The 20,460-nt window shown below is 36.5% G+C and overlaps 1 protein-coding gene across 6 annotated transcripts in view; it reads right to left on the minus strand.

Annotated features, from left to right (window-relative positions):
* Positions 1 to 20,460, minus strand: part of SNX7 (sorting nexin 7) — a 199,829-nt gene that overhangs the window by 83,738 nt on the left and 95,631 nt on the right. For 4 of the 6 annotated variants that reach the window (XM_074381387.1, XM_010343822.3, XM_003933275.3 and 1 more), the window contains one exon: positions 14,134 to 14,581. The exons of 1 other annotated variant lie outside the window; for it this stretch is intronic. In XM_074381387.1, coding sequence (XP_074237488.1) covers positions 14,504 to 14,581 — 78 coding nt within the window. In that variant the 3' untranslated portion in view covers positions 14,134 to 14,503. Of the gene's footprint in view, positions 1 to 14,133; positions 14,760 to 20,460 lie in introns of those variants that run through there. One more of the 6 variants, XM_010343821.3, reaches the window with a different exon arrangement.

Here is a 20,460-nt window from a genome sequence, read left to right on the forward strand (position 1 = left end):
CAAGCACCTCAGCTGGTCATAGTTCCTTCCCTGGTGGGGTGACCCAAACCATTCCTGAAGGGTCTGGGCCATTAGCAGTTCTACCTGGATTGGGCTGTTTTATTTTTCCATCAGTCTTAGTCACAGGGTCTGGCAATACTACAAGAAACCCTAAAGGATCTTTTGTATTAGACAAACTCTTCCTTAGCAGCAGTCCAATTTCTCCTTGGTATAATAGTATCAACCACCCCAGCTAACACAGTAACTCCTATATTTGCCTATTGATTCAGAGGCATGAGTAGCCTAAAGTGGTTGGGTGGCAGTCTTAACTCCTGGTTCAATGGGATCATTGCTATCTGTCCTGGTGGAAGAATTCCCCCATTTGAAACTGAGACCTCCAGGAAAGCAAAGCATAAGATCACAGGAACAGAAAGTAAGTATCTTGCTAGTTGGTTACAAATGGTGCGACTCTCATTTCTACCCCTTGATTCCTGGACATCTGAGTGTTTGCTATGGAAGAAAAAGCATGATATACTGCACACTAATTCAGAGTAGGTACAGCCTCTTGCAGAATATTGACCCAGCCCTGCAAGGTATCAGCCTCAGATGTTGCTGTAACTGAGTCTTCAAAAGGCCATTCCACTATTCTATCAAGCAAGCTGCTGCAGGGTGGTGGGGAACAGCTGATCACGTGTGGACACAGTGAAAAAGTGGCAATCCTTAAAAACAAAAACACGGAGGGAGGCCTCAGAAGAAACCAAATCTGCCGACATCTTGATCTTGGACTTCTAGCCTCCAGAATTATGGTCTGTTGTTACGGCAGCCCCAGCAAACTAATGCACTATTTTGATAGACAGACGAACAAAGAGACAGACAGATGACAGATAAAAACGCTGAGACTAAAAAAAAAATTGATAAAGTTGCCGAGAGTAACACAGATAATAAATGATTAATTCAAATCTGGATCTTAACCTCAGGGCCCTCATTCTTGACCATTAGTTAAGAGAGCACGTGGTTGCCTTATCTGCATAACAGTTAATGTCAAGTATTTTTGTGGTTTTGATCATGCTCAGCACATTAGGTGGCCAACAATTAATAACTGGTGATAAATTTGTTCACCAGTCTATTCAAGGATTGTCAAGCAAATTAATGTCTAGGAGGCATGAAGCCGTAAAGAGAAATACTTGTTCTAAGTGTAAACAGGAAGAGAATATAGGGCATTCATTTTTTGAGTGACATAAAATTTAAAGAACATTTTTGAGAACATTTCTACTTTATGAAGAAAATTTAGAAAACTTGCAATGACTTAGCAGCCCAAGCTGGCCTATGTGCTGAGGTTGAGATGTTTCCACCAGTCAACAGTGCAAAAAGCAAACACAAAATCTCTAGGTGCTTCTGAACCATTTCAGGAGTAAGGTGCTCAGATTCTTATCTGAGGTCAAGGCAGCTTCACACATTCGTTCCCTCTGAGAAAAGAGTTCTTTTTAGAAGAGTTGGCAAATGTTTCCTTGGAAAACTCTTCAGTTTAGTTAAAGTTGGGGCTGTAATTTACTCAAAATGGACAGAAAGCAACCAAAGAGGAAGAGAAGCATCTTCATTCAGAATGTAAAATGTAAAACACAATCAATATAAAGTATTAAGGAGGGATAATTTATATCTGAAAAAGTAATTATGTATTATCCCTCGCTAAACAATTATATAACATATATTTATAATGTATAATACATAAAGCTATAAATACGCTATATATATACATATATATCTCTCCCAGATATTGAATATCTTTCATGTATTATTGACTGTTTCCTTCCCATCTTGTAAATGTAGAGCAATGCAGTAAGTCAAAATTGCTTAAAAAATATAAAAAATATTAACTTTTATTTTAAAAAATAAAATTTCATATTTACTATCAGACTAGCAATACTTAATTTTTTTTTTAAGAGACAGTTTCACTCTGTCACCCAGGCTGGAGTACAGTGGCACAATCATAACTCACTGCAGCTGTGACCTCCTAAGCTCAAGCAATCCTCCAGCCACCTGAGTAGCTGGGACTACTGCTGCATACCACCACGCCCAGCTAATTTTTGTATGTTTTTGTACAGACAGGGTCTTGTTATGTGGTTCAGACTGATCTTCAACTGGTCTTAAGTGATCCTCTCACCCAGGCTTCACAAAGTACTGAGATAACGGGTGTGAGCCACCATGCCCAACCTGATCCTTAATTTTAAGAGCTTTTTTTTGGATATGCGCTTTGCACTGAACTTGTGATGATGATGAACAACAACCAAAGGGGCCTCCACAGAATGCCTCCTATAGAGAGCAAGGAAATGATAAAGAAAGCATCTCCCTTTCCACCTCTTTGCCATTTACTCGATGTAATTAAGAAAGATGGCATTAGATGCTTGTAGACTATCTGGAGTAAAGGCAGCCAGACACTGTATATTAGGAAGGAAGTTATTAGGAGAAGTAAGGAGATTCACTTGAAGCCATATTTGGCTACGGAAGTGAGGGTACGAAGAGGAGGGATGAACAGTTCTAATTCTGACTCTGTTTTCAAATACCTGCAACCAAGGCTCACCCTCTAATGTGAGGGGTGGGGCACAGTGCAAGATGAAAACATTAGGCCTTTTGTTCAAAAATGACTGAGACTTTCAAGATGGTGACAGCAGAGCGTTAAACCCAGTGTTGGGCCCTGGTAAGCCTAGGAACGTACGTAACGACACAGGTCATGTGTCCAAAGACCTGGGTTCACAATTTATTTGTAAATTCAGGAACTGATTTGTTAAGTTTTGTTTCCATGGTCCCATCCAGAATTTAGAATTTCCAATCATGATGATTTCTTATACAGAAAACATTATGACATTCACTTGTTATAGCAGAATTTGATGATGTTTTTCTCTAAAAGTGATTTGCTCACCAAAATATCTTCTTGTATTTGTATCATACTTGCCTTAAGGGAAAAATATAATAACATCATAAATGAAATTTTTGATGATTTATATCACATATTTCTAAAGAAATACAAAGTAATCTTGCCTGTTAGAAAGTATTTGCATAAGTCCTTCTAGAAGAAAAAAGAAAATGCAGCTATTATGTATTTTGAATCTTAAAATTTAAAGTTTAAAAGCAGACATTATATTTCTTTGGTTGTATTTAAGCCTTCATTAAAGGATACAAATTATGCCATCGAGCCATTTTGAGTTTTTTTATGTTTTTGTAGTATCATAATTAAATTAAGACGTTTTCTCTCCAGAAAAGTATTGATTTTAGCACAATTGTCCCTCTCTTGAAATATTAGAATCTGAGTTTGTTTCTTTAAAAGGGATGTGCTATATTATGACAGAAATATACAGGAGAATGAAATACGAAGAGAAAGAATGATTATAAAGAAAGGAGAAAATAAAGAGGAAAGAGGAATGAAGAAAGGAAGGGGAAAAGGTTAAGTTATTGTGATGCTATTCTAAGGAAGATTTCTATTTTGTATTAAAGAATATTCAAAAGTAAAATTACATGACTGCAAAGATGATTCAAAAGAAATAAACAGTGGGGAAAGAATCTATCTACAAGACCTTCAAGAGGAGCTCTGGGCAATTGTGACATCTTGGGTCAGGCTGGAAGACATTTCCTAAGACTCAGTCTTCAGGTCTGCAATTCACTGCAGGAGACTGACAGCTGTGAGAAACGGAATTTCTGGACTGTCCACTGCAGGTTGGGAGGTAATACAGACACTGTTAGTTATCCACCTTTTATCTCGACTTCCATTTCACCCTAGCAGTGGAGCTCTAATTTTATTCTGTGGAAGCTGTGTGTAAAAATAAATATTACATTCCCTAGTATCCCTTAAAGGTAGGTGTGCTATGTGACCGGCCATTGACTTTGTGGCGAAATCTGGCCACTGAATTATAAACAAAACTATTCATTATATTTAGCATGGACTTCCTAATTGCTTAGTTCAGTAGGTCCATTTCCTGTAAGTTCTCTTGGAAGCAATTCACTTTACTTTTTTTATGTATCCTAAAACTCTGTCCTTCTTTCACTTTCAAAATAAACTTATGATTTTTCCTCTAATATTTTAGCCACTCCTTTCAAATATCTACTACCACAACTTTAATTAAGATCTCAGTAATCTGTAATGTGGACTAGAGCAATAAATTCCTAATTACTATCTCAGCCTTTGGTTGAAATGTAGCTCTTCGGTTTGTTATGCACTGAACATTTTCATATTTTTCTCTAATGGCATAGAACTAGCACAGTGTGAGGCTGAGAATATGACACAGAATTAGAGAATGATTATTCCTGTGACTGTATTATTCCCAGAATGATCTAAGCAAGTAGAATTCAGCAACAGTGGTACATGTTTCAATAAATAAACGTAGCTATAAAGTGCCGCAGGAGGATGGAGGGAAGAGTGATTCTTGGAGATAATAGGAAAATGCATCAAAGACTGGATGACATTAAGGCGAGTCTTAAATGAGTAGGAGCTTGAAAGGCAGGAAGGAAGAACTCATCAATTGAAGGGAAAACATGAGCAAAATTATAGAAGAATGAAAGACCAACAGTGTTTGGAGAATGCAAAGTCAGTCTATGTTTGGACTTTAGAGAAGATGAAAAGTATGGAAGGTCATTCAGACCAGTAGTCTTCAAACTAGCCTGGGACTACAGAATAAAATTTCCAGAAAGTACTCTGGTATGGGCAGTGTTTTTGGTTATCAGTTTCTAGATATTAAATTCCTAAATATATTCTTTTCTAAAACTGTCTGCTTCAGAGTATTTTTGCTTCATACCTAATTTTCTTTCTTCCTTTCCATTTTATGGTAGATGTTCTCTCACTTTAAAAAAGAGAGGCATAGCTCTTACACGTCTGGAATTTTACTATGGCTAATTGCCTAAGGGTACAAATTCACTAGTCACTAAACAAAGAGAAAATTAAAATATTTCTCATATATATGGTTGTGTGTGTGTGTGTGTGTGTGTGTGTGTGTGTGTGTGCTGTGTCATAAAAAATGCTGTATTCTTGTCAATGTTGCAATGTTCAGAATAATTTTGGGTGAGGCAGGGTTTATTTAATTTTCATTTAGTGACCTCACTTTCATCTGCCTCTGGAGTATCATCAAAGAATGCTTTGCTCCAGTGACTGTGTCTCATGAGAGCAAAGCAACGAGTCTATTAAGAAATGCTGAAAGTTGTGATGCTTTATTTTATGCAAATGACAAGCTAGTAGCAAGGCTGATCTATCTATTTACCTATCTGTGCACCCATCCTTCTATCTATCACCTGTCTGTCCATGTAACAATCTTAAAGTTCAGAAGGGAGACGGCTCTCATGAAAATATGAATTTGTATGTTTGTTTAAATTGAAATATAATGATTGATTTCACAATAAGGGCTGGCTTGATCCATTAGGTTATATGGCAGACATTTTCTATAAATTTAATGGGCTAAGTCTATAAGGCCAAAGTTTTCACAAAAAAATTTACAATACATAAGAATAAAGCACTTTATCAAAAATCGTCATAGCAAAGGTTTATTACAATTAGCAATATTTAAATTTCCCTAACCTTTTCTGTTTAAGAAGGTGTCTCTAAGTGAAAGAGTAAAAGATTAGTCATTGTCATTGAATAAGTTTTGGTAAAATCTATGCTATTTTCCAGAAACTAAAAAGGAAAGGAAGACTCTGTGACAGTCACTTAGCCGCTAAGTCTGTAGCTTAGCTCTTCTTCCAAGAGAAACCCTGCTGTGAGAAGTGTAGTTAGCAGGCAGCCCCCTACCGCTACATCTTCAGATCCACTGCGATTTCCACGCAAACATCCTACTTTCCCTCAGACTCCTCTCAGCCAGTGACAGCCTGGCAGAGCTAACAGAGCTGGGGGCACTTCTTCCAAGCCAGGACTCATAACAGTAAAGTTTTGTTCTGGGAATTGCTTATGGCCTAAGACTTTTTGAGAATTGTGCTGTATTCTGAGGCCCTTCAAACCCACTTTCTTCCTCCACCTCTCCCCTTGTGGATCCAGTGTGCATGACAGTCTGAAGCCTTTCTTTGGCCCTCTCTTCTTTATCTCTTCTATTTATAGTTTCTATCGATCGTTGACATTGCTAATTTTGTCTTGGAGGCTGCCTCCCAAACTGAGACACTCTAATACCAGGGCATCGAATCCTTTTCTGATTCTTTACTTTCAATAAAATCGAGATAATCTAAGCAAAAGATCCTGCTCTAAATAATTTTAAAAACTGGTAATACATCCAGGAATGGGTTAAATAAAGTTATCTCATTGCCCTAATTTGGGATTAGTTTAGCAACTCAGGCCTAGGCCAACTGTTGTGTGACAAAATAGTCACAGGGATTGGTTCAGCATAGGCATAAATTTCAATTTGGAGAAATGAGACCCGAGGAGGATGTTGGGTATTCCGGAAAAGAGTTTTCCTATTCTTAAAAAAATAACGATTGGAAAAGATAACTTCCTGCTTCCTTTCTATACCATGTATATGGATAAAAAATTAAAAGCCACCAAGTCATTTTCATACTGTAAGGAAAGGAAGCCTATAAGCAAAATGCTCACAGACCTGGGCACTGCAGAGAAACCGGGGTGGAGCAATCAGATGAAGCTGATCCTAAGGCACCTCTGCTCAGTGACTTCCTCGTTAAATGAGGATACGTTTTTCTGTTCATTTAAACCTGCTAGAGTCAGTTCCCTATCATGGCCAAACGCATCCCACTTACTTTGAGAGGGTTAGCCTTTGTGCCTCCACTTCCCTTGGAACCTGCTTGGAATTCACCTTGCCCCAGCTCCCTCCCACACAGAGTGAATTCTGTCCTCTCTGTCTCAGCTGCTTTCCTGGAACGGACATGCAGTTGTTTATCTGGACTTTGGCCTTGGCCTCTGCCTTAGCCTCCCACTTCTTATTCTTTCTCTGTGGAATGGGACCAATTTGGATGTGAATACCAGCCTGCATCAAAGTCTACCGGATCATGTATTGGATTTTCTGCTTCTTTGTTTACCCAGCTGTATTCTCCATCTCTAGCCCCTACAACTACCCTGTCAGTTAACGCTTTTGCATCTCTGTGAATGGTTAAGATTTTGGAGACTATGGGCATATAAAGATGGACATATAAAATAATTAACTTTTAAGTTTATTTTGCTAATTTTCACTAATATATGCACATGTACAAATACATTTGCATATATATTTTTGGACACATGTACATGTATATAGACATACAGATATGTCTATATAAAGAGACAAAATGCCTTTCTCTATATTTATGCCTGAATATCACATTTGAAAGTTCTTACTATGACATATGCAGTGTATCACGGGTGAACTAATCTGAATAAAGAATAGCAAGTGATAGAGCTGATGCAGGCGTCTCCCAGGCCCCTGCTGTCTTGTGAGATGTTTTCATTTCTGAAACTTGGCGACAATCTGGGGACAGTTCTAGAATACGAGTCAGTGGGTGATTCGAGGCCTACAGCAGCAGCTATTTAGCAATTATTATCAAAGTATTTAAATGATTTGTTTTTCCTTCTGGCATATGTCTCTAGATAGTATTAAATAATTTAACAAGTATGGCTGTACTAGTTCAAACCACCCTGAATATCAACACTGCTTATGACAATTTGAAGCCTAGTATCTTGAATTTCTGTTAGTTCTACTGATGTTTTTATTTATGCTGTAGGTTTCTAATGCTTCCGATGTTCCTAGCTTTGTATGTGCTCCAATATCCCCACCTTTGTCCTTATAGAGGAGGTCATAAAAACCATATTGATTTGGTCCCTTAGCAGTTCACACTAACCCCAACCAAGTTCTGGTAATTTCTCACAATTTAAAAAAAAAAAAAATTCAGTAAGTTTAAACAATTCATCTTGGAACCTCTTCTCGCTTACTATAGTCCAGACACCCTGGTTTTCTTTCACTTTCCTCAATGCATTAAGCTTTTCCCCACCTTGGGGCCCTTGCCTGTGTTGTTTCACTCAGCCACAATCTACTCCCCTTTGCCTAGTTTGTTCTTATTTTCTGTGTCTTAAGTTGTGCTTCCCTGTCTACTCAATTTACAATAGATGCTCCATATTATTCCCTGTCTCAGTGGTCTGACTACATCACAGCACTTTACACATTGGGAATTATGCATTGTTATGGGTTGAATTGTGTCTCTTTCCCCTCCCCAAAAAACCATATGTTGAAGACCTAACCCTCAATACCTCAGAATGTGATCTTATTTCACTAGGGGGTCCTTACAGAGGCAATCAAATTAAAATGATGTTATTAAGGTGGGCCCTACCAATAAGACATGTGTCCTTGTAAAAAAAAGGAAATCTGGGTACAGAGACAAGACAATGTGAGGACACACAGGGAGATGTCCATGCGATTGAAGTAATGTACCTACAAGCCAAGGAATGCCAAGGATTGCTGGCAAACACAAGAAGCTGGAAGAGGCAAAGGAAGATTCACCCCTAGAATCATCAGGGAGAGCACAGTCCTACAGACACCTTTCCCATTTCTAGCCTCGAGAACTGTGAGACAAGTGTCTATTGTTTGAAGCCACCCAGTTCATGGTACTTTTATAAGGCATTCCTAGGGAATAAGACATGCATTAATTGAGATTTATCATTTATTGTATGACGTCTGTTTCATTAGACTTTCAGCTTTATGAGAGTACGGTATGTTTACCTACCATAATTGTTTACAGCAACACAGAGGATGGTGTCTGGCACCTATTAGTAGTGAAATATTTGTGAAATTAGTGAATTACTGAATAAGAGGATGCATGAATGATATTTTAATGCAAAATCCTTCAAAAGAATTTAGAATTTCAGGTTATTCAAATAAACCACCTAAAAGCAACAATAATTTAATCTTAAAATTGGTAATCATAATGCTTCGCATAGGAAAAGAAAATTTCTGATGCATAATTATCAAACACTTCATTTAACCAGCTCTGATTAGTTATAAAATTGCATGTTGTGGGATGATTCCCCTTAAAATGAGAAAGCATTGTTCTTCTGATCTTACCGAAAGATTACCCTGTCATGTTTTAAGATAAAAAGCACAAACAGTCTCTTCAATCATCATGATTTACATTAAGATAAATATAAACAGGAACTGTGGAAGTACAAATTTTCCCTTTTGAACGTATGTAATTATAGCCTTAAAGAATCACACAAGCAAAAGTGATGGCAAACAAATTTGAATAGCTGTCCCATTTTAAGGGATCTCACTGCACAATAACCTTACAAACAGGCACATAAATACTTTCAAACCTGGGCAAACTGTAATACATGAAGACAGGGAGTTAAGTAACAGCATGCCTGCAGTTGGCTTCCTGCTCCATTTTTATTCCCATCTTTCCACCGATCACTATACGCATTCACACAGCACACATGCATACAAACACACCACATAACACGTCTATCCATCTATATAAATATGAGCTTAAATATGTATCTATATTTATTTCTATTCACACATATGCAAGACATTCTGAACATATCCTACTGTGACATGCCTTGGTAAGTGTGACTATTGTTTATCTCAGGATTCACCTAAAAAGGGATTCAGAGTTTCAAAGATTTAGTAGATAACAAGGGGAAGCTGAGGCAGAACTTAACTTTTTTTTATTCCAAGTAAGTAGTCAAAGTCAGCTGTTTGTAATTTATTCTTATACTTCCCAGCAATGTAGATCTGGCAGATTAATTCCCTTTTTCCACAGATGGGAAATTGGGGCCTAGAATAGTTAACTCACAAGCTCAGAATTTTAAATGCTAAAATGACATTTTTTTTTTTTTTTTACAGTATGTTCAGAATTTAATTCTAGTTCTAACAACTCACGTGTTTCAATGGAATCTTCAGTATTTCTGCATAAGAATATTTCTTACACATTGAACTTCTTATTTAATCAATTCTAATGTAAAGGTTGTTTTTCTTAACTATATGAGTGCACTAACAACTCTAATTTCACAGTCTTGTGCTATTTTTTACCTAATACAATTATGATTGACTTCCTGTGTAATTATATGCGTGGGACTAATGGTTTATTCACACTTGTAATTAGTAATATTCTTTGAAGAGCCATTTTTACATGAGTCCTTGTTTGTTGAAGAATTTTAGGCATGACAGTGTTAATTATATAAATATATAGAATACAATTCTAGATAAAAATATATGTTCATTCAAAATTATAGTGTGGACATGTACTACTCTATCTTCCCCAGTACTCTTCTTTCTTCTGGATAAAGCAGCTCCTTCTTTTAGATAGTGCTTGAGTGTAACATACAACATGGTTGAATTAAAAGTGCCATCTCCTCTTGGTCATAACTACTTTGCCTACCGTAATACGTGTAAAAGTAGGAAATGACCTTGGCTGTGTTAATAATAGCACACTGGCTCCTAGCCGCAAAGACTGACCTAAGACAGGGATTGGGGATGGGGATAAGAGGGAGCTTGGCTATATCCCAAGTCAGTTAGTTCTTCTCTCAAGAGTTTTAACTGAATTGAAGGTGAAAGGGTAGAGCCCTCTCCTTCCTAGTAGCAAAGCTGGGCACTTGTGTTGCCAGGAGCTACTAATAAACATTAAGGTAGTCCAGGACTTCTCAACCTCAGCAGTATTGACATTTGGGGTTAGAACATTCTTTGTAGTTGGAAGCTGTACTGTGCATCGTATTTAGCAACATCTCTTACCTCTACCCACCAGAGACCATTAGCACCCTCCTCCACAAATGTGACAACCAGAATCTTTAGGCTCTGCTAATTGTCACCTGGGGATCACATTGCCCCAGCTGAGAACCACAGAATTGGCTTCATGTAAAGGCAGCAATAGGAGAAAGTGAGGCCAACCATTCAAGAGAAGTGGGGATTAAAGACAGAAAGAAAAAGGTACCTGTTCAGGACCAGTTATGCCCAAATATATCCTTTTCTTTTTGATTATATAAATTTGTCAATTCCTTCTATTTTTTTAAAGTGTTTGATTTGTTCTTTTGCCCAGTTCAATAATAAGAATCCTGAAACAAAGCACAGTCTCTCAACAAACAATGCTGGAACAACCAGATACCTACATGCAAAAGAATAAAATTGGGCCTTTTCCTCGCACCACATACAAACTTTAAATCAAAATTGACTAAAGCCCTAAAATTCTTAGAAGAAAATATAGGAATAAGTCTTCATAACCTCATACTTGGCAACGAATTCTCAGATATGATACCAAAAGCATGAGTAACAAAAGAAAAAAATAGATACTTTGGACTTCATCAAAATGAAAAACTTCTGTGCTTTAAATGGCATGACCAAGAAAGTGAAAAATCATAATTCCATAAGAGATTTATATATTACATATATAAAGAACTCTTACAACTCAATAATAAAAACACACACAACCCAATTTTAAAAGCAGGAAAAATGTGTAAATAGACATTTGTATATAAATGGCCAATAAGCACATGAAAAGATGCATCAGGGAAATAAAATTCAAAAACAATGAGATGCCACTTCATACCCACTAGGGCAGTTATAATAAAAAATCAAATAGTAACAAATATTGGTGAGGATGTGGAGAAATTAGGACCCTTATCCAACTGCTGGAGGGAATGTAAAATGGTGCAGCCACTTTGGAAAACAATCCAGCAGCTCCTCAAATGGCTAAACAGCGTTATAATATAACCCAGCAATCCCACTTTCAGGGCCAAAGAGAAATGAAAACATACATCCACCCAAACTCCTGTATATCAATTTTCATAGCAGCATTATTCATAATAGCCAAAGTCTGAAGCAACCTAAATGCCCATCAGTGAAAGGATAAACAAATATAATAGATGAACAAAATGTGGTCTAACCACACAATGGAGTATTTTTAGCCATAAAAATACTGCAGTATTGACAAATACTACAACACTGATGAACCTGAGTGGAGAAAACCAGTCACAAAAGATCACATATGATTCTATTAATATGAACTATCCAGAATAGGCAAATATATACAGACAGAAAGAAGATTCCTTAGGCCGTGAGAGATGGGGGTTGAAGGCTAACGGAGTGACAGTTAAAAGGGATGGGGATTCTTTTTGATGTGATGAAAAAATGAAAGGAAAGTAAATATAAAGAAAATGGCTGCATCAATTACTGTAGATTCATTTCATGATATACTTTGGAGTCATTTAAAAAGCAGAGCTATTTTTGACTTTAAAGGCTTTCCAGAAGATATTAAGTGAGGAAATAAGAAGCAAAATAACATGTATGGTACGATGTCATTTTTAGATTGAGAAAAACCACTTGTGTAAGTATGTACAGTACATTATGAGCATGGAAAGGTGTAAGGAAGGGTACATGCTCGTTAACATGGGTTACCTGTGTGGCTATGCATGGTGCATATTTGGGATAGTAGTCGCGTGGATGGAAGAGGAGGAGAGGAATGAGGAAAGGCATACAGTGTATTAAAGAGGGGAAAAGGCATTACACTCAAAAACAAAGCACATTTCGTATTATCCCACTGAATCATTAAATAATCTGATTGACTATCATTTCTCTGCCAGGTTTTCTAAGTTTACTGTATCATCTAACAATCTGTGAGTTCAAGATTACTATCTCCATTACCTCCCTATGGAGAAACTGAAGTCCAAAAAGCTTAAAGAGCTTGTGAAACAATACTGTTGGGGCAATTTTGATAAAACAGGAAGGACTCCCACCTAAAATTTGTTTGGGATGTCAAGACTCATGATGACACAAACACACCAAGAGGCTATGAAAAGGGTTATCACTTACACTATGAGGCTTTCGGGGGAGAGCAAGGCTGGCCTCTCAGACTGATTCAAAAATGGTTTGAGACATTTGGAAAACGAGACCAGCTTAAGGATTTTATGATGGTTAGGGGATAGATTCCATATGTAGGGAGGGGCTTGCACGGTTAGAACGTTGTTCCCATCAGTGCCAAAGGAGGGAGCACTTGGGCTTTCAAAGCAGCTTGTCCATAAGATGTGGGGCAGAAGAGGAAGAAGAGAGAGGAGTGAGACTTATAAGCTGTTAGCAGCCACAAGTAAAAAAAAAAATGGAGCCAGCTTTTCATTACAAATGGTTTAAAAATTATATATATATATATATTTTAATTTCATTTTAGGTTTTGGGGTACATGTGAAGAACATGCAAGATTGTTGCATAGGTACACACAAGGAAGTGTGGTTTGCTGCCTTCCTTCCCATCACCTGTATCTGTCATTTCTCCCCATGCTATCTCTTCCCACCTCCCCAACCCCCCGTCCCTCCCCCATTTCCCCCCCAACGGCCACCAGTGTGTAGTGCTCCCCTCCCTGTGTCCATGTGTTCTCATTGTTCAACACCCGCCTATGAGTGAGAACGTGCGGTGTTTGATTTTCTGCTCGTGTCAGTTGCTGATATTTACCAATATTTAAGAAAAATGTTTAGCTTTATATTTACAGCTGTGTGTATATAAGTGAATCCCTTGTTTTAGTTAAAACAATTTAAATGTCTAGTTTTGTGACACTTAATACCCAAAATATAGTCGTATGTGTAAGACAGCATGCATGACCAATTACCTCAAATTTTACTTAGTCCTGAGAAGTATCCATTTCCAAAAAATCAGCAAAAACTAAATAATCAACACATTTAGCTTTTTTATAGTTATAAAATTAATAGAAAAAATCTGTATGATCAATATTACTAGAACGTAAGCTCTGAAATTATATTTTTCATCACCACAGAACATAAGCTCCCATAACTGTGCTTTGCATGAGGTAGACAATAAATGAATGGGAAAATAAACTTGATAAACACTATATCTTAAAAAATAAAAGCTAGATATGTGTTGTAAATAATATGCAAAAATTTTAAAAAGCCCAAATATATCTACTAGTAGGAATATAATTATAGAAGGATTTCTAATAACTCAAATAATAATTTAAATCTTGGAAACTTTTTAACTGTGGAAATAACTTTTAACAAATCAATTTTTGAACAGATATCAATTTTAATAATGTCAAATAATTTTGGGATATTACGTTGAATTCCTAATATTAAACTGAGTAGTTCAGAGGAAACAATGATGAAATAAAAGTAAATGCACAGTATACTTGTTAACACATGCTGAACTCATTTTAGAATATGTTTGAGAGGCTTGAGCGACTAGGGGAAGAAAAGAACACACTGCAGCCAGCCACTTCATATTAAACTTTTTATTAAAACAAGTCCTTACAACATATTTAAAATGTCATGTTCCACAGTCAAATATCTAAGAAAAAAATCTATATGCAATGATTGGCACACAAATTTAAGAACATAATTAAAACCAAGCAAAATCTCTCTCTGTATTTATATATCTATATACATATAGATATATACCCATGCAGATAGATATGTCTTCAAATTCATTTCAGTGACCTGGAATATCTGAGGTTTCAAGTTGTTGGTTTTCCAGATAGTACAAAACATTTCTCATCCACTTTTTAAGGGACACGGCAGATCCAGAAAAGAGTAACTTTGGTTAATAAGTGCTGTCTCCCAAAGATCAAACGGAAGTCCTGAATGGGATTAAGGTTTCTCTTCAGAGGCTTCTTCCAAGTGGAGGTTGGTCTGTGATGTAAGGAATGATTCCCACGTAGCAAGGCACTGAATGATGGAAACACACCACGAGGCAGTCAGCAATAGTTCACCTTCAGTGTTAAAGGATCAAGACACTCGAACACATCTGTTCCTATTGCAATCTGTCCTATTCCTCTCTCCCATCAGCTTGTCAGAATCCTTGTTATTTTCGACAAATTTTAATTCTTTATGGGGGATGCTATTGCTAAGGGGAAAACATATTAAAGCTTAAAAAGATTAGCAAGAATTAGTTTGCTGAAATAATCTATTACCCCATATTGAGAGAAAAATAAGAGATCCAAGTTCTAGAGAAAAAGACGGACCCAGCTGGAGCTGAGGAGCAGGCATTAGGCACCTAGACAGAGGAGGGATGATACAAACATTCTTCAGTCAGATTTGAATCCCATTACATCAAGTGTGAGTTTGAGAAAGTTGATTAACCTTTACTATAGTTTCTACAGCTATAAATTAGGTTAATGATAATAATTACCACTACCACAACTGTGAGAATGAAATTTATGTAATCTGTATAAATCTCTAAGCAGAATACCTAGCATAAAGTGAATACTCAGAAACTTAGCAACGGTTATGACGGTCTGTTGGGACGGCATGGAGAGACCTGGTTATTAATGTGCCACAGGAAATGAAACGGGATTGTAAGGGTGTGAAGGCAGTGAGTACACACAAAAATAAATGTGGCCCATTTGGTTGTGCCAGGGGATGATCCTCAAGTATCTATATGAAGTTTATCTACAGATAACAGTCTGTACACATTTAGGATTTTTCTAAAACATACCTACTCTAATGTATAATCAGCCTAAGCTATAATGAATTAGGAAAGAAATTACATATTTTTAAAGACATGGATAGACTGCCATAGACATGCATGTTTCTATATAACACACTCCAAAGCTGGGCTGATTAACACCAGACTACCTGGCTAAACTACTTCCAGGTCATTGCTTTTACTTCTAATCCTTTCACAGCTTTAATGTGTCTGCATCTGACAACGAATGCTAATAACAGACTAGAGATTTCTCAAACACTCTAAAAAGTCAAATGCTCCAAAAAGTATGAAAGTATGTGTGTGTGTGTGTGTGCGCGCGCACGCGTGCACGCGTGTGTGTATACACATACAATTTTTTCAAACTGAAGATTTAGAATATGGGAAGTACTATGTCAAACCAGATTTTTGTAAAGATTACATACTGTGATTTAATTCTGAGAATGGCTCCAAGAACCTAAGAAGCTAATAATAAAGCTAAAAGATGTATAATCACATGAGAACAGTAAAACACTGAAAGACCGAATTGTCAAATAAAAAAGATACTTGGTAAAATTGACCCAATAAATTACTGGGAAATAGTGGATATTTATTTTGTAGTATATTTTAAAAGGCGGGGCTTAGAGTAATGTAGGTTTCATTAGAATAATCAAGTTTATCAAGACTTTAAGGGATATTTTTTGTTTTAAAAAGCTTTAGAAGGTACTGAAAGCCAAGTACAATCCAAGCAGCACAGTCACTGTAATGAATCGATTCTGGGATTTGCTTTTATCCTCCAGTAAGTTACTAACTTTATGATGTTCTAGTTCCTCAGATATATAATTATAACCTCTCTAGTTCCTCAGATGTATAAATAATAATAACAAAATAAAATAAAATAGGAGAGGGAGGGGAGATGGGAGAGTGGAGAGGAGTCAGGGTCAGGGAGCTGCTACCAGAACCACCAAATAAGACTGGCTTTGTCTTAGACAGCACAGGAGAAGAATTTAAGTATCTTTAAGTATATCTAAATGTTTATACTCATGAAAAGGCATAAAAGATCCATACTTCACATTTAGTATATTTTTCAAATTTTGGACCCTAGGTAATTTGTAATTGTCCAAACTATACATGATTTGGGGGCATGGAAGGTAGACATACAACATCTCTTCACTCAACAAATATTTTGGGTACTTACTACATGTCAGGCCCTCTGACAGTTTCTGGGCTGTGCCCTAGCACTAACAGAAATTATGACTTCGCATGAAACCCAAGTAAGCAAATATAATCAACTATAGGGTCTGTGATATTACAGGACATGATGGAAGCAATAGTAATAGGATCTAAGTCAGAGTGTCCTAATGTTTCCTAGCGGAAGTGATCACTGAATTCAGACTAAAAGATAAGCAGAAGGCAGATCCCTAAATTTCTGCATGTTTGTGAAAAGTAAATGTGAAAAAGTATAGTGAAGTGATCAGGAACTCAGGCTCAGGACTTCTGTTGCTGACCGAGAGGGTATAACAGGGACTGGAAAGGCACTTTTGCCTAAATCAATCAATCAATCAATCAATCAGGTAGACACTATACATATAAAGCAGTGGTTTTCAACATTCTGGAATCAGGCAACAAACGACAGTGGTCCCTGGGAAAAAAATCAGAATAAGCTCCATGATTTCCCCAGTGTTATGAACTGAAGCCCTAATTCTAGTACCTTAGAAAGTGACTGAATTTGGAGATAAGCCCTTTAAAGAGGTGATTAAGGTAAAATAAGATCATACGGGCGAGCCCTGATCTAATCTGACTGGTGTCCTTATAAGAAGAGGAAATCTGGACAGAAAGAGGAAACCAGAAATGTGAGCACGGGGGAAAAACCATCTGAGGACACAGCAGGAAGGTGGGCCTCTGCAAGCCAAGAGAAGGGCCTTAGAAGAAAGCAGCCTGCTGACCCCTTGATCTTAGATTTCCAGGCTCCAGAATTGTGAGGAAACACATTTCTGTTGCCTAAGCCACCTAGTCTTTGGAACTGTGTTATGGCATCTGTATTGGGCTGTTCCTGCATTGCTATAAAGAAATACCTGAGACTGGGTAACTTATAAAGAAAAGAGGTTTAATTGCCTCACGGTTCTGCAGACTGTACAGGAAGCCGGTGCCAGCATCTGCTCAGATTCTGAGGAGGCTTCAGGAAGTGTACCATTATGGCAGAAGGTGCAGTGGGAGCAGGCATGCCACATGGCGAACACAGGAGTGGTGGGGGTGGTGCTACACACCTTTAAACAACCAGATCTCCTGTGAACTCAGAGCAAGGGCTCATTTATTACCAAGGGAATGGCCCAAGCCATACATAAGGGATCCACCACTATGATCCAAACACCTCCCACCAGCCCCAGCTCCAACACTGGGGTTGACATTTCAACATGAGATTTGGGCAGGGACGAATATCTAAACTATATTAGCATCCCTCTACTACACCAGCTTACTGCCTTAACAGAAATTCCAAGTCACAGTGAAGGAAGACATGACCTGGCTGACTCATAGAGTTTAAAGGATAGAGCTAATCTAGAGTTCACAAATCAGAGTATCAGAGAAGAGAGTGGCGCATGGAGAGAAAGCTCTGGAGATGTGTGGAGGGTCTTCCACATCGAGCAGAGTACTGACTGGTGCATGCATGTGAGAAGACTACCAGAGACAGGGAAAAAAAGTCATCAGGAAGAATTAAACAGTATCCAGCATTCTCACAGGGTCTACAATAGTACAGGATCCCATGTGCTTGACTGGAAAATCACTTAATTCATTATCTACAAAATTTATCACCAGCAGAACACACTACAAGAAATGTTAAAAAAAAAAAAAATCTGGCAGAAAAAAAAAAAAAAACCAGACCAGATAGAAATATGGATCTATAAACAAATAACATAGTAATGACATGAATACACATGATATATACTTTTCTTATTATTTAAATGTATTTAAAATATAACAAAAAATAGCAAACTCTTACAGGGCTTATAACACATGTATAGGTAAAACATATGACAAAAACCACATAAAAGCCAGGTGAAAGGGAATGAAAAAATACATTTGTAGATTCTTTTAGAAGCAGTATAACACTACTTGAAGGTAGACTATGACGACTTTAAGATATATACAGTAACCTAAAAATAACCACTAAAATAATAAAACAGTTATATCTAATACATTAAAGTTGTATCTAATACACCACAAAGGGATGTAAAATGAAATCATATAAAATTGCCTATCAATTCAAAAGAAGGCAAAAAGATGAAAACGGGAACAATGCACAGATAAAACAAATTTAAAAAAACAGCAAAGGATTCAAACTTATATATACCAATAATCTATTTAAACGTCTATATGCTAAATACAACAGTAAAACATGCAGATTGCTGACTGAGTTTAAAAAAAAAAAAGACCTGTCTATATTTTGTTTAAATTTCTTATAAGTGTTTTAAATATAAGGCCAAATATAGTTAAAATTAAAAGGACTAAAATATATATATATATATATATATGGCCAGACACCGCAGCTCATGCCTGTAATCCTAGCACTTTGGGAGGCTGAGGTGGGAGGATCAATTGAGCCCAGGAGTTTGAGATAAGCTTGGGCAACACAGTGAAATCCTGACATTATTTGTTTTTAATTAAAAAGAAATGAAATAAAATACATGTTTTACTGGAACATATGTCAAAAGAAAAGCTAGCATGGCTAGATTAGTATCAGAAATGTAGATTTTAAAGCAAAGATCATTATCAGAAAGAAAGATGATCATTTCATAATGATAAAAGGGCCAATTCATCTAGAGGACATAATTTAAAATGTTTATACACATAAATGAGTTTCATGAAAACTGACAGAAATACAAAGAGAAAGACAAATCTACAATTATAATTGATTTTTATACCCCTCTCAGGAATTGATAGAATGTGTGGACTGAAAATCCGCGATATTTAGAACATCTGAACCACACTATCCATCAAGGTGACCTACCTGAGATCTACAGGATAAAAGCAGAATACATATTTTTTTTCACGTGCCCATAAAACATTTACCAATATATATCACATTCTGGGCCATACAAGAAGTCTCAGTAAATTTTAAAAGACTCAAGTCATGTAAAGTATGTTCTCTGAACATAACAGACTTAAAATAGAAATCAAAAGGTATCTTTAAAATCACCAAGTATTTGAAATCTAAACAGGACAATTATAAAAAGCCTCCAGCATCAAAGAACGAATCAAAGGAGAAATTAGGAAGGGTTTTGAACTGAATGAACATGAAAACACAACATATTAAAAACTTTGGTATGCTACAAAGTAGAACATAGAGACTTTTTAGCACTAACTGCCTACATATGAAAAGAGGAAATATTTTAAATCAATGACTTTGGTCTCTATCTTGAAAACCAAAAAAGGAACAATTAAATGCAGAAGAAAAAAACAAAAACAACACAGAAAAGAGCAAAGGGGGACTCAATGAAAGAAAAAAAATAGAGAAAAATCAATGAAGCTGATGTTAGATCTATGACAAAACTAATAAAATCATTAAACTTTTAGCCATGTTGATCATGAAAAAATGAGATAAATTGTCAAGGGTCAGGAATGAGAGGGTAAATGTTAGTTCAGACTCTACTAAAGGAAAAAAAGAAAATATTACAAAGATATTTATGCCTATACATTTGACAATGTAAACGAAATGAACCAATTCCTTGAAAGACATAAACTACAAAAATTCACCCCAGAAGAAACCAATAACCCAAATGAATTTGAATTTGTAGTTAAATGTCTTCATACACACAAATTTCCAGGCCTTAAATGTTCTATCAAACATTTAAAGAAGAAATCATACTAATTCTATATAATCTCTTTCAGAAAACTGAATTCATGGGGATGCTTTCCAAAATACCAAAACAAAGATATTCCAAGAATAGAAAACTACAGACCATTATTCCTCCTAAATATAGATACAAAAATTCTAAATAAAATTTTTGTAAATGAAACTCAGTAATCTATATAAAGAATTATGCATCATAACCAAATGGAGTTTATCCCAGAAATGCAAGATTGGATTAACATTCAAGTATTTATCAAATGACAATATTAAATGCACTATCACCTCAATAGAGAA

The sequence above is a fragment of the Saimiri boliviensis genome, chromosome 11 (assembly GCF_048565385.1).
Source record: "Saimiri boliviensis isolate mSaiBol1 chromosome 11, mSaiBol1.pri, whole genome shotgun sequence".
Classification (NCBI taxonomy): domain Eukaryota; kingdom Metazoa; phylum Chordata; class Mammalia; order Primates; family Cebidae; genus Saimiri; species Saimiri boliviensis.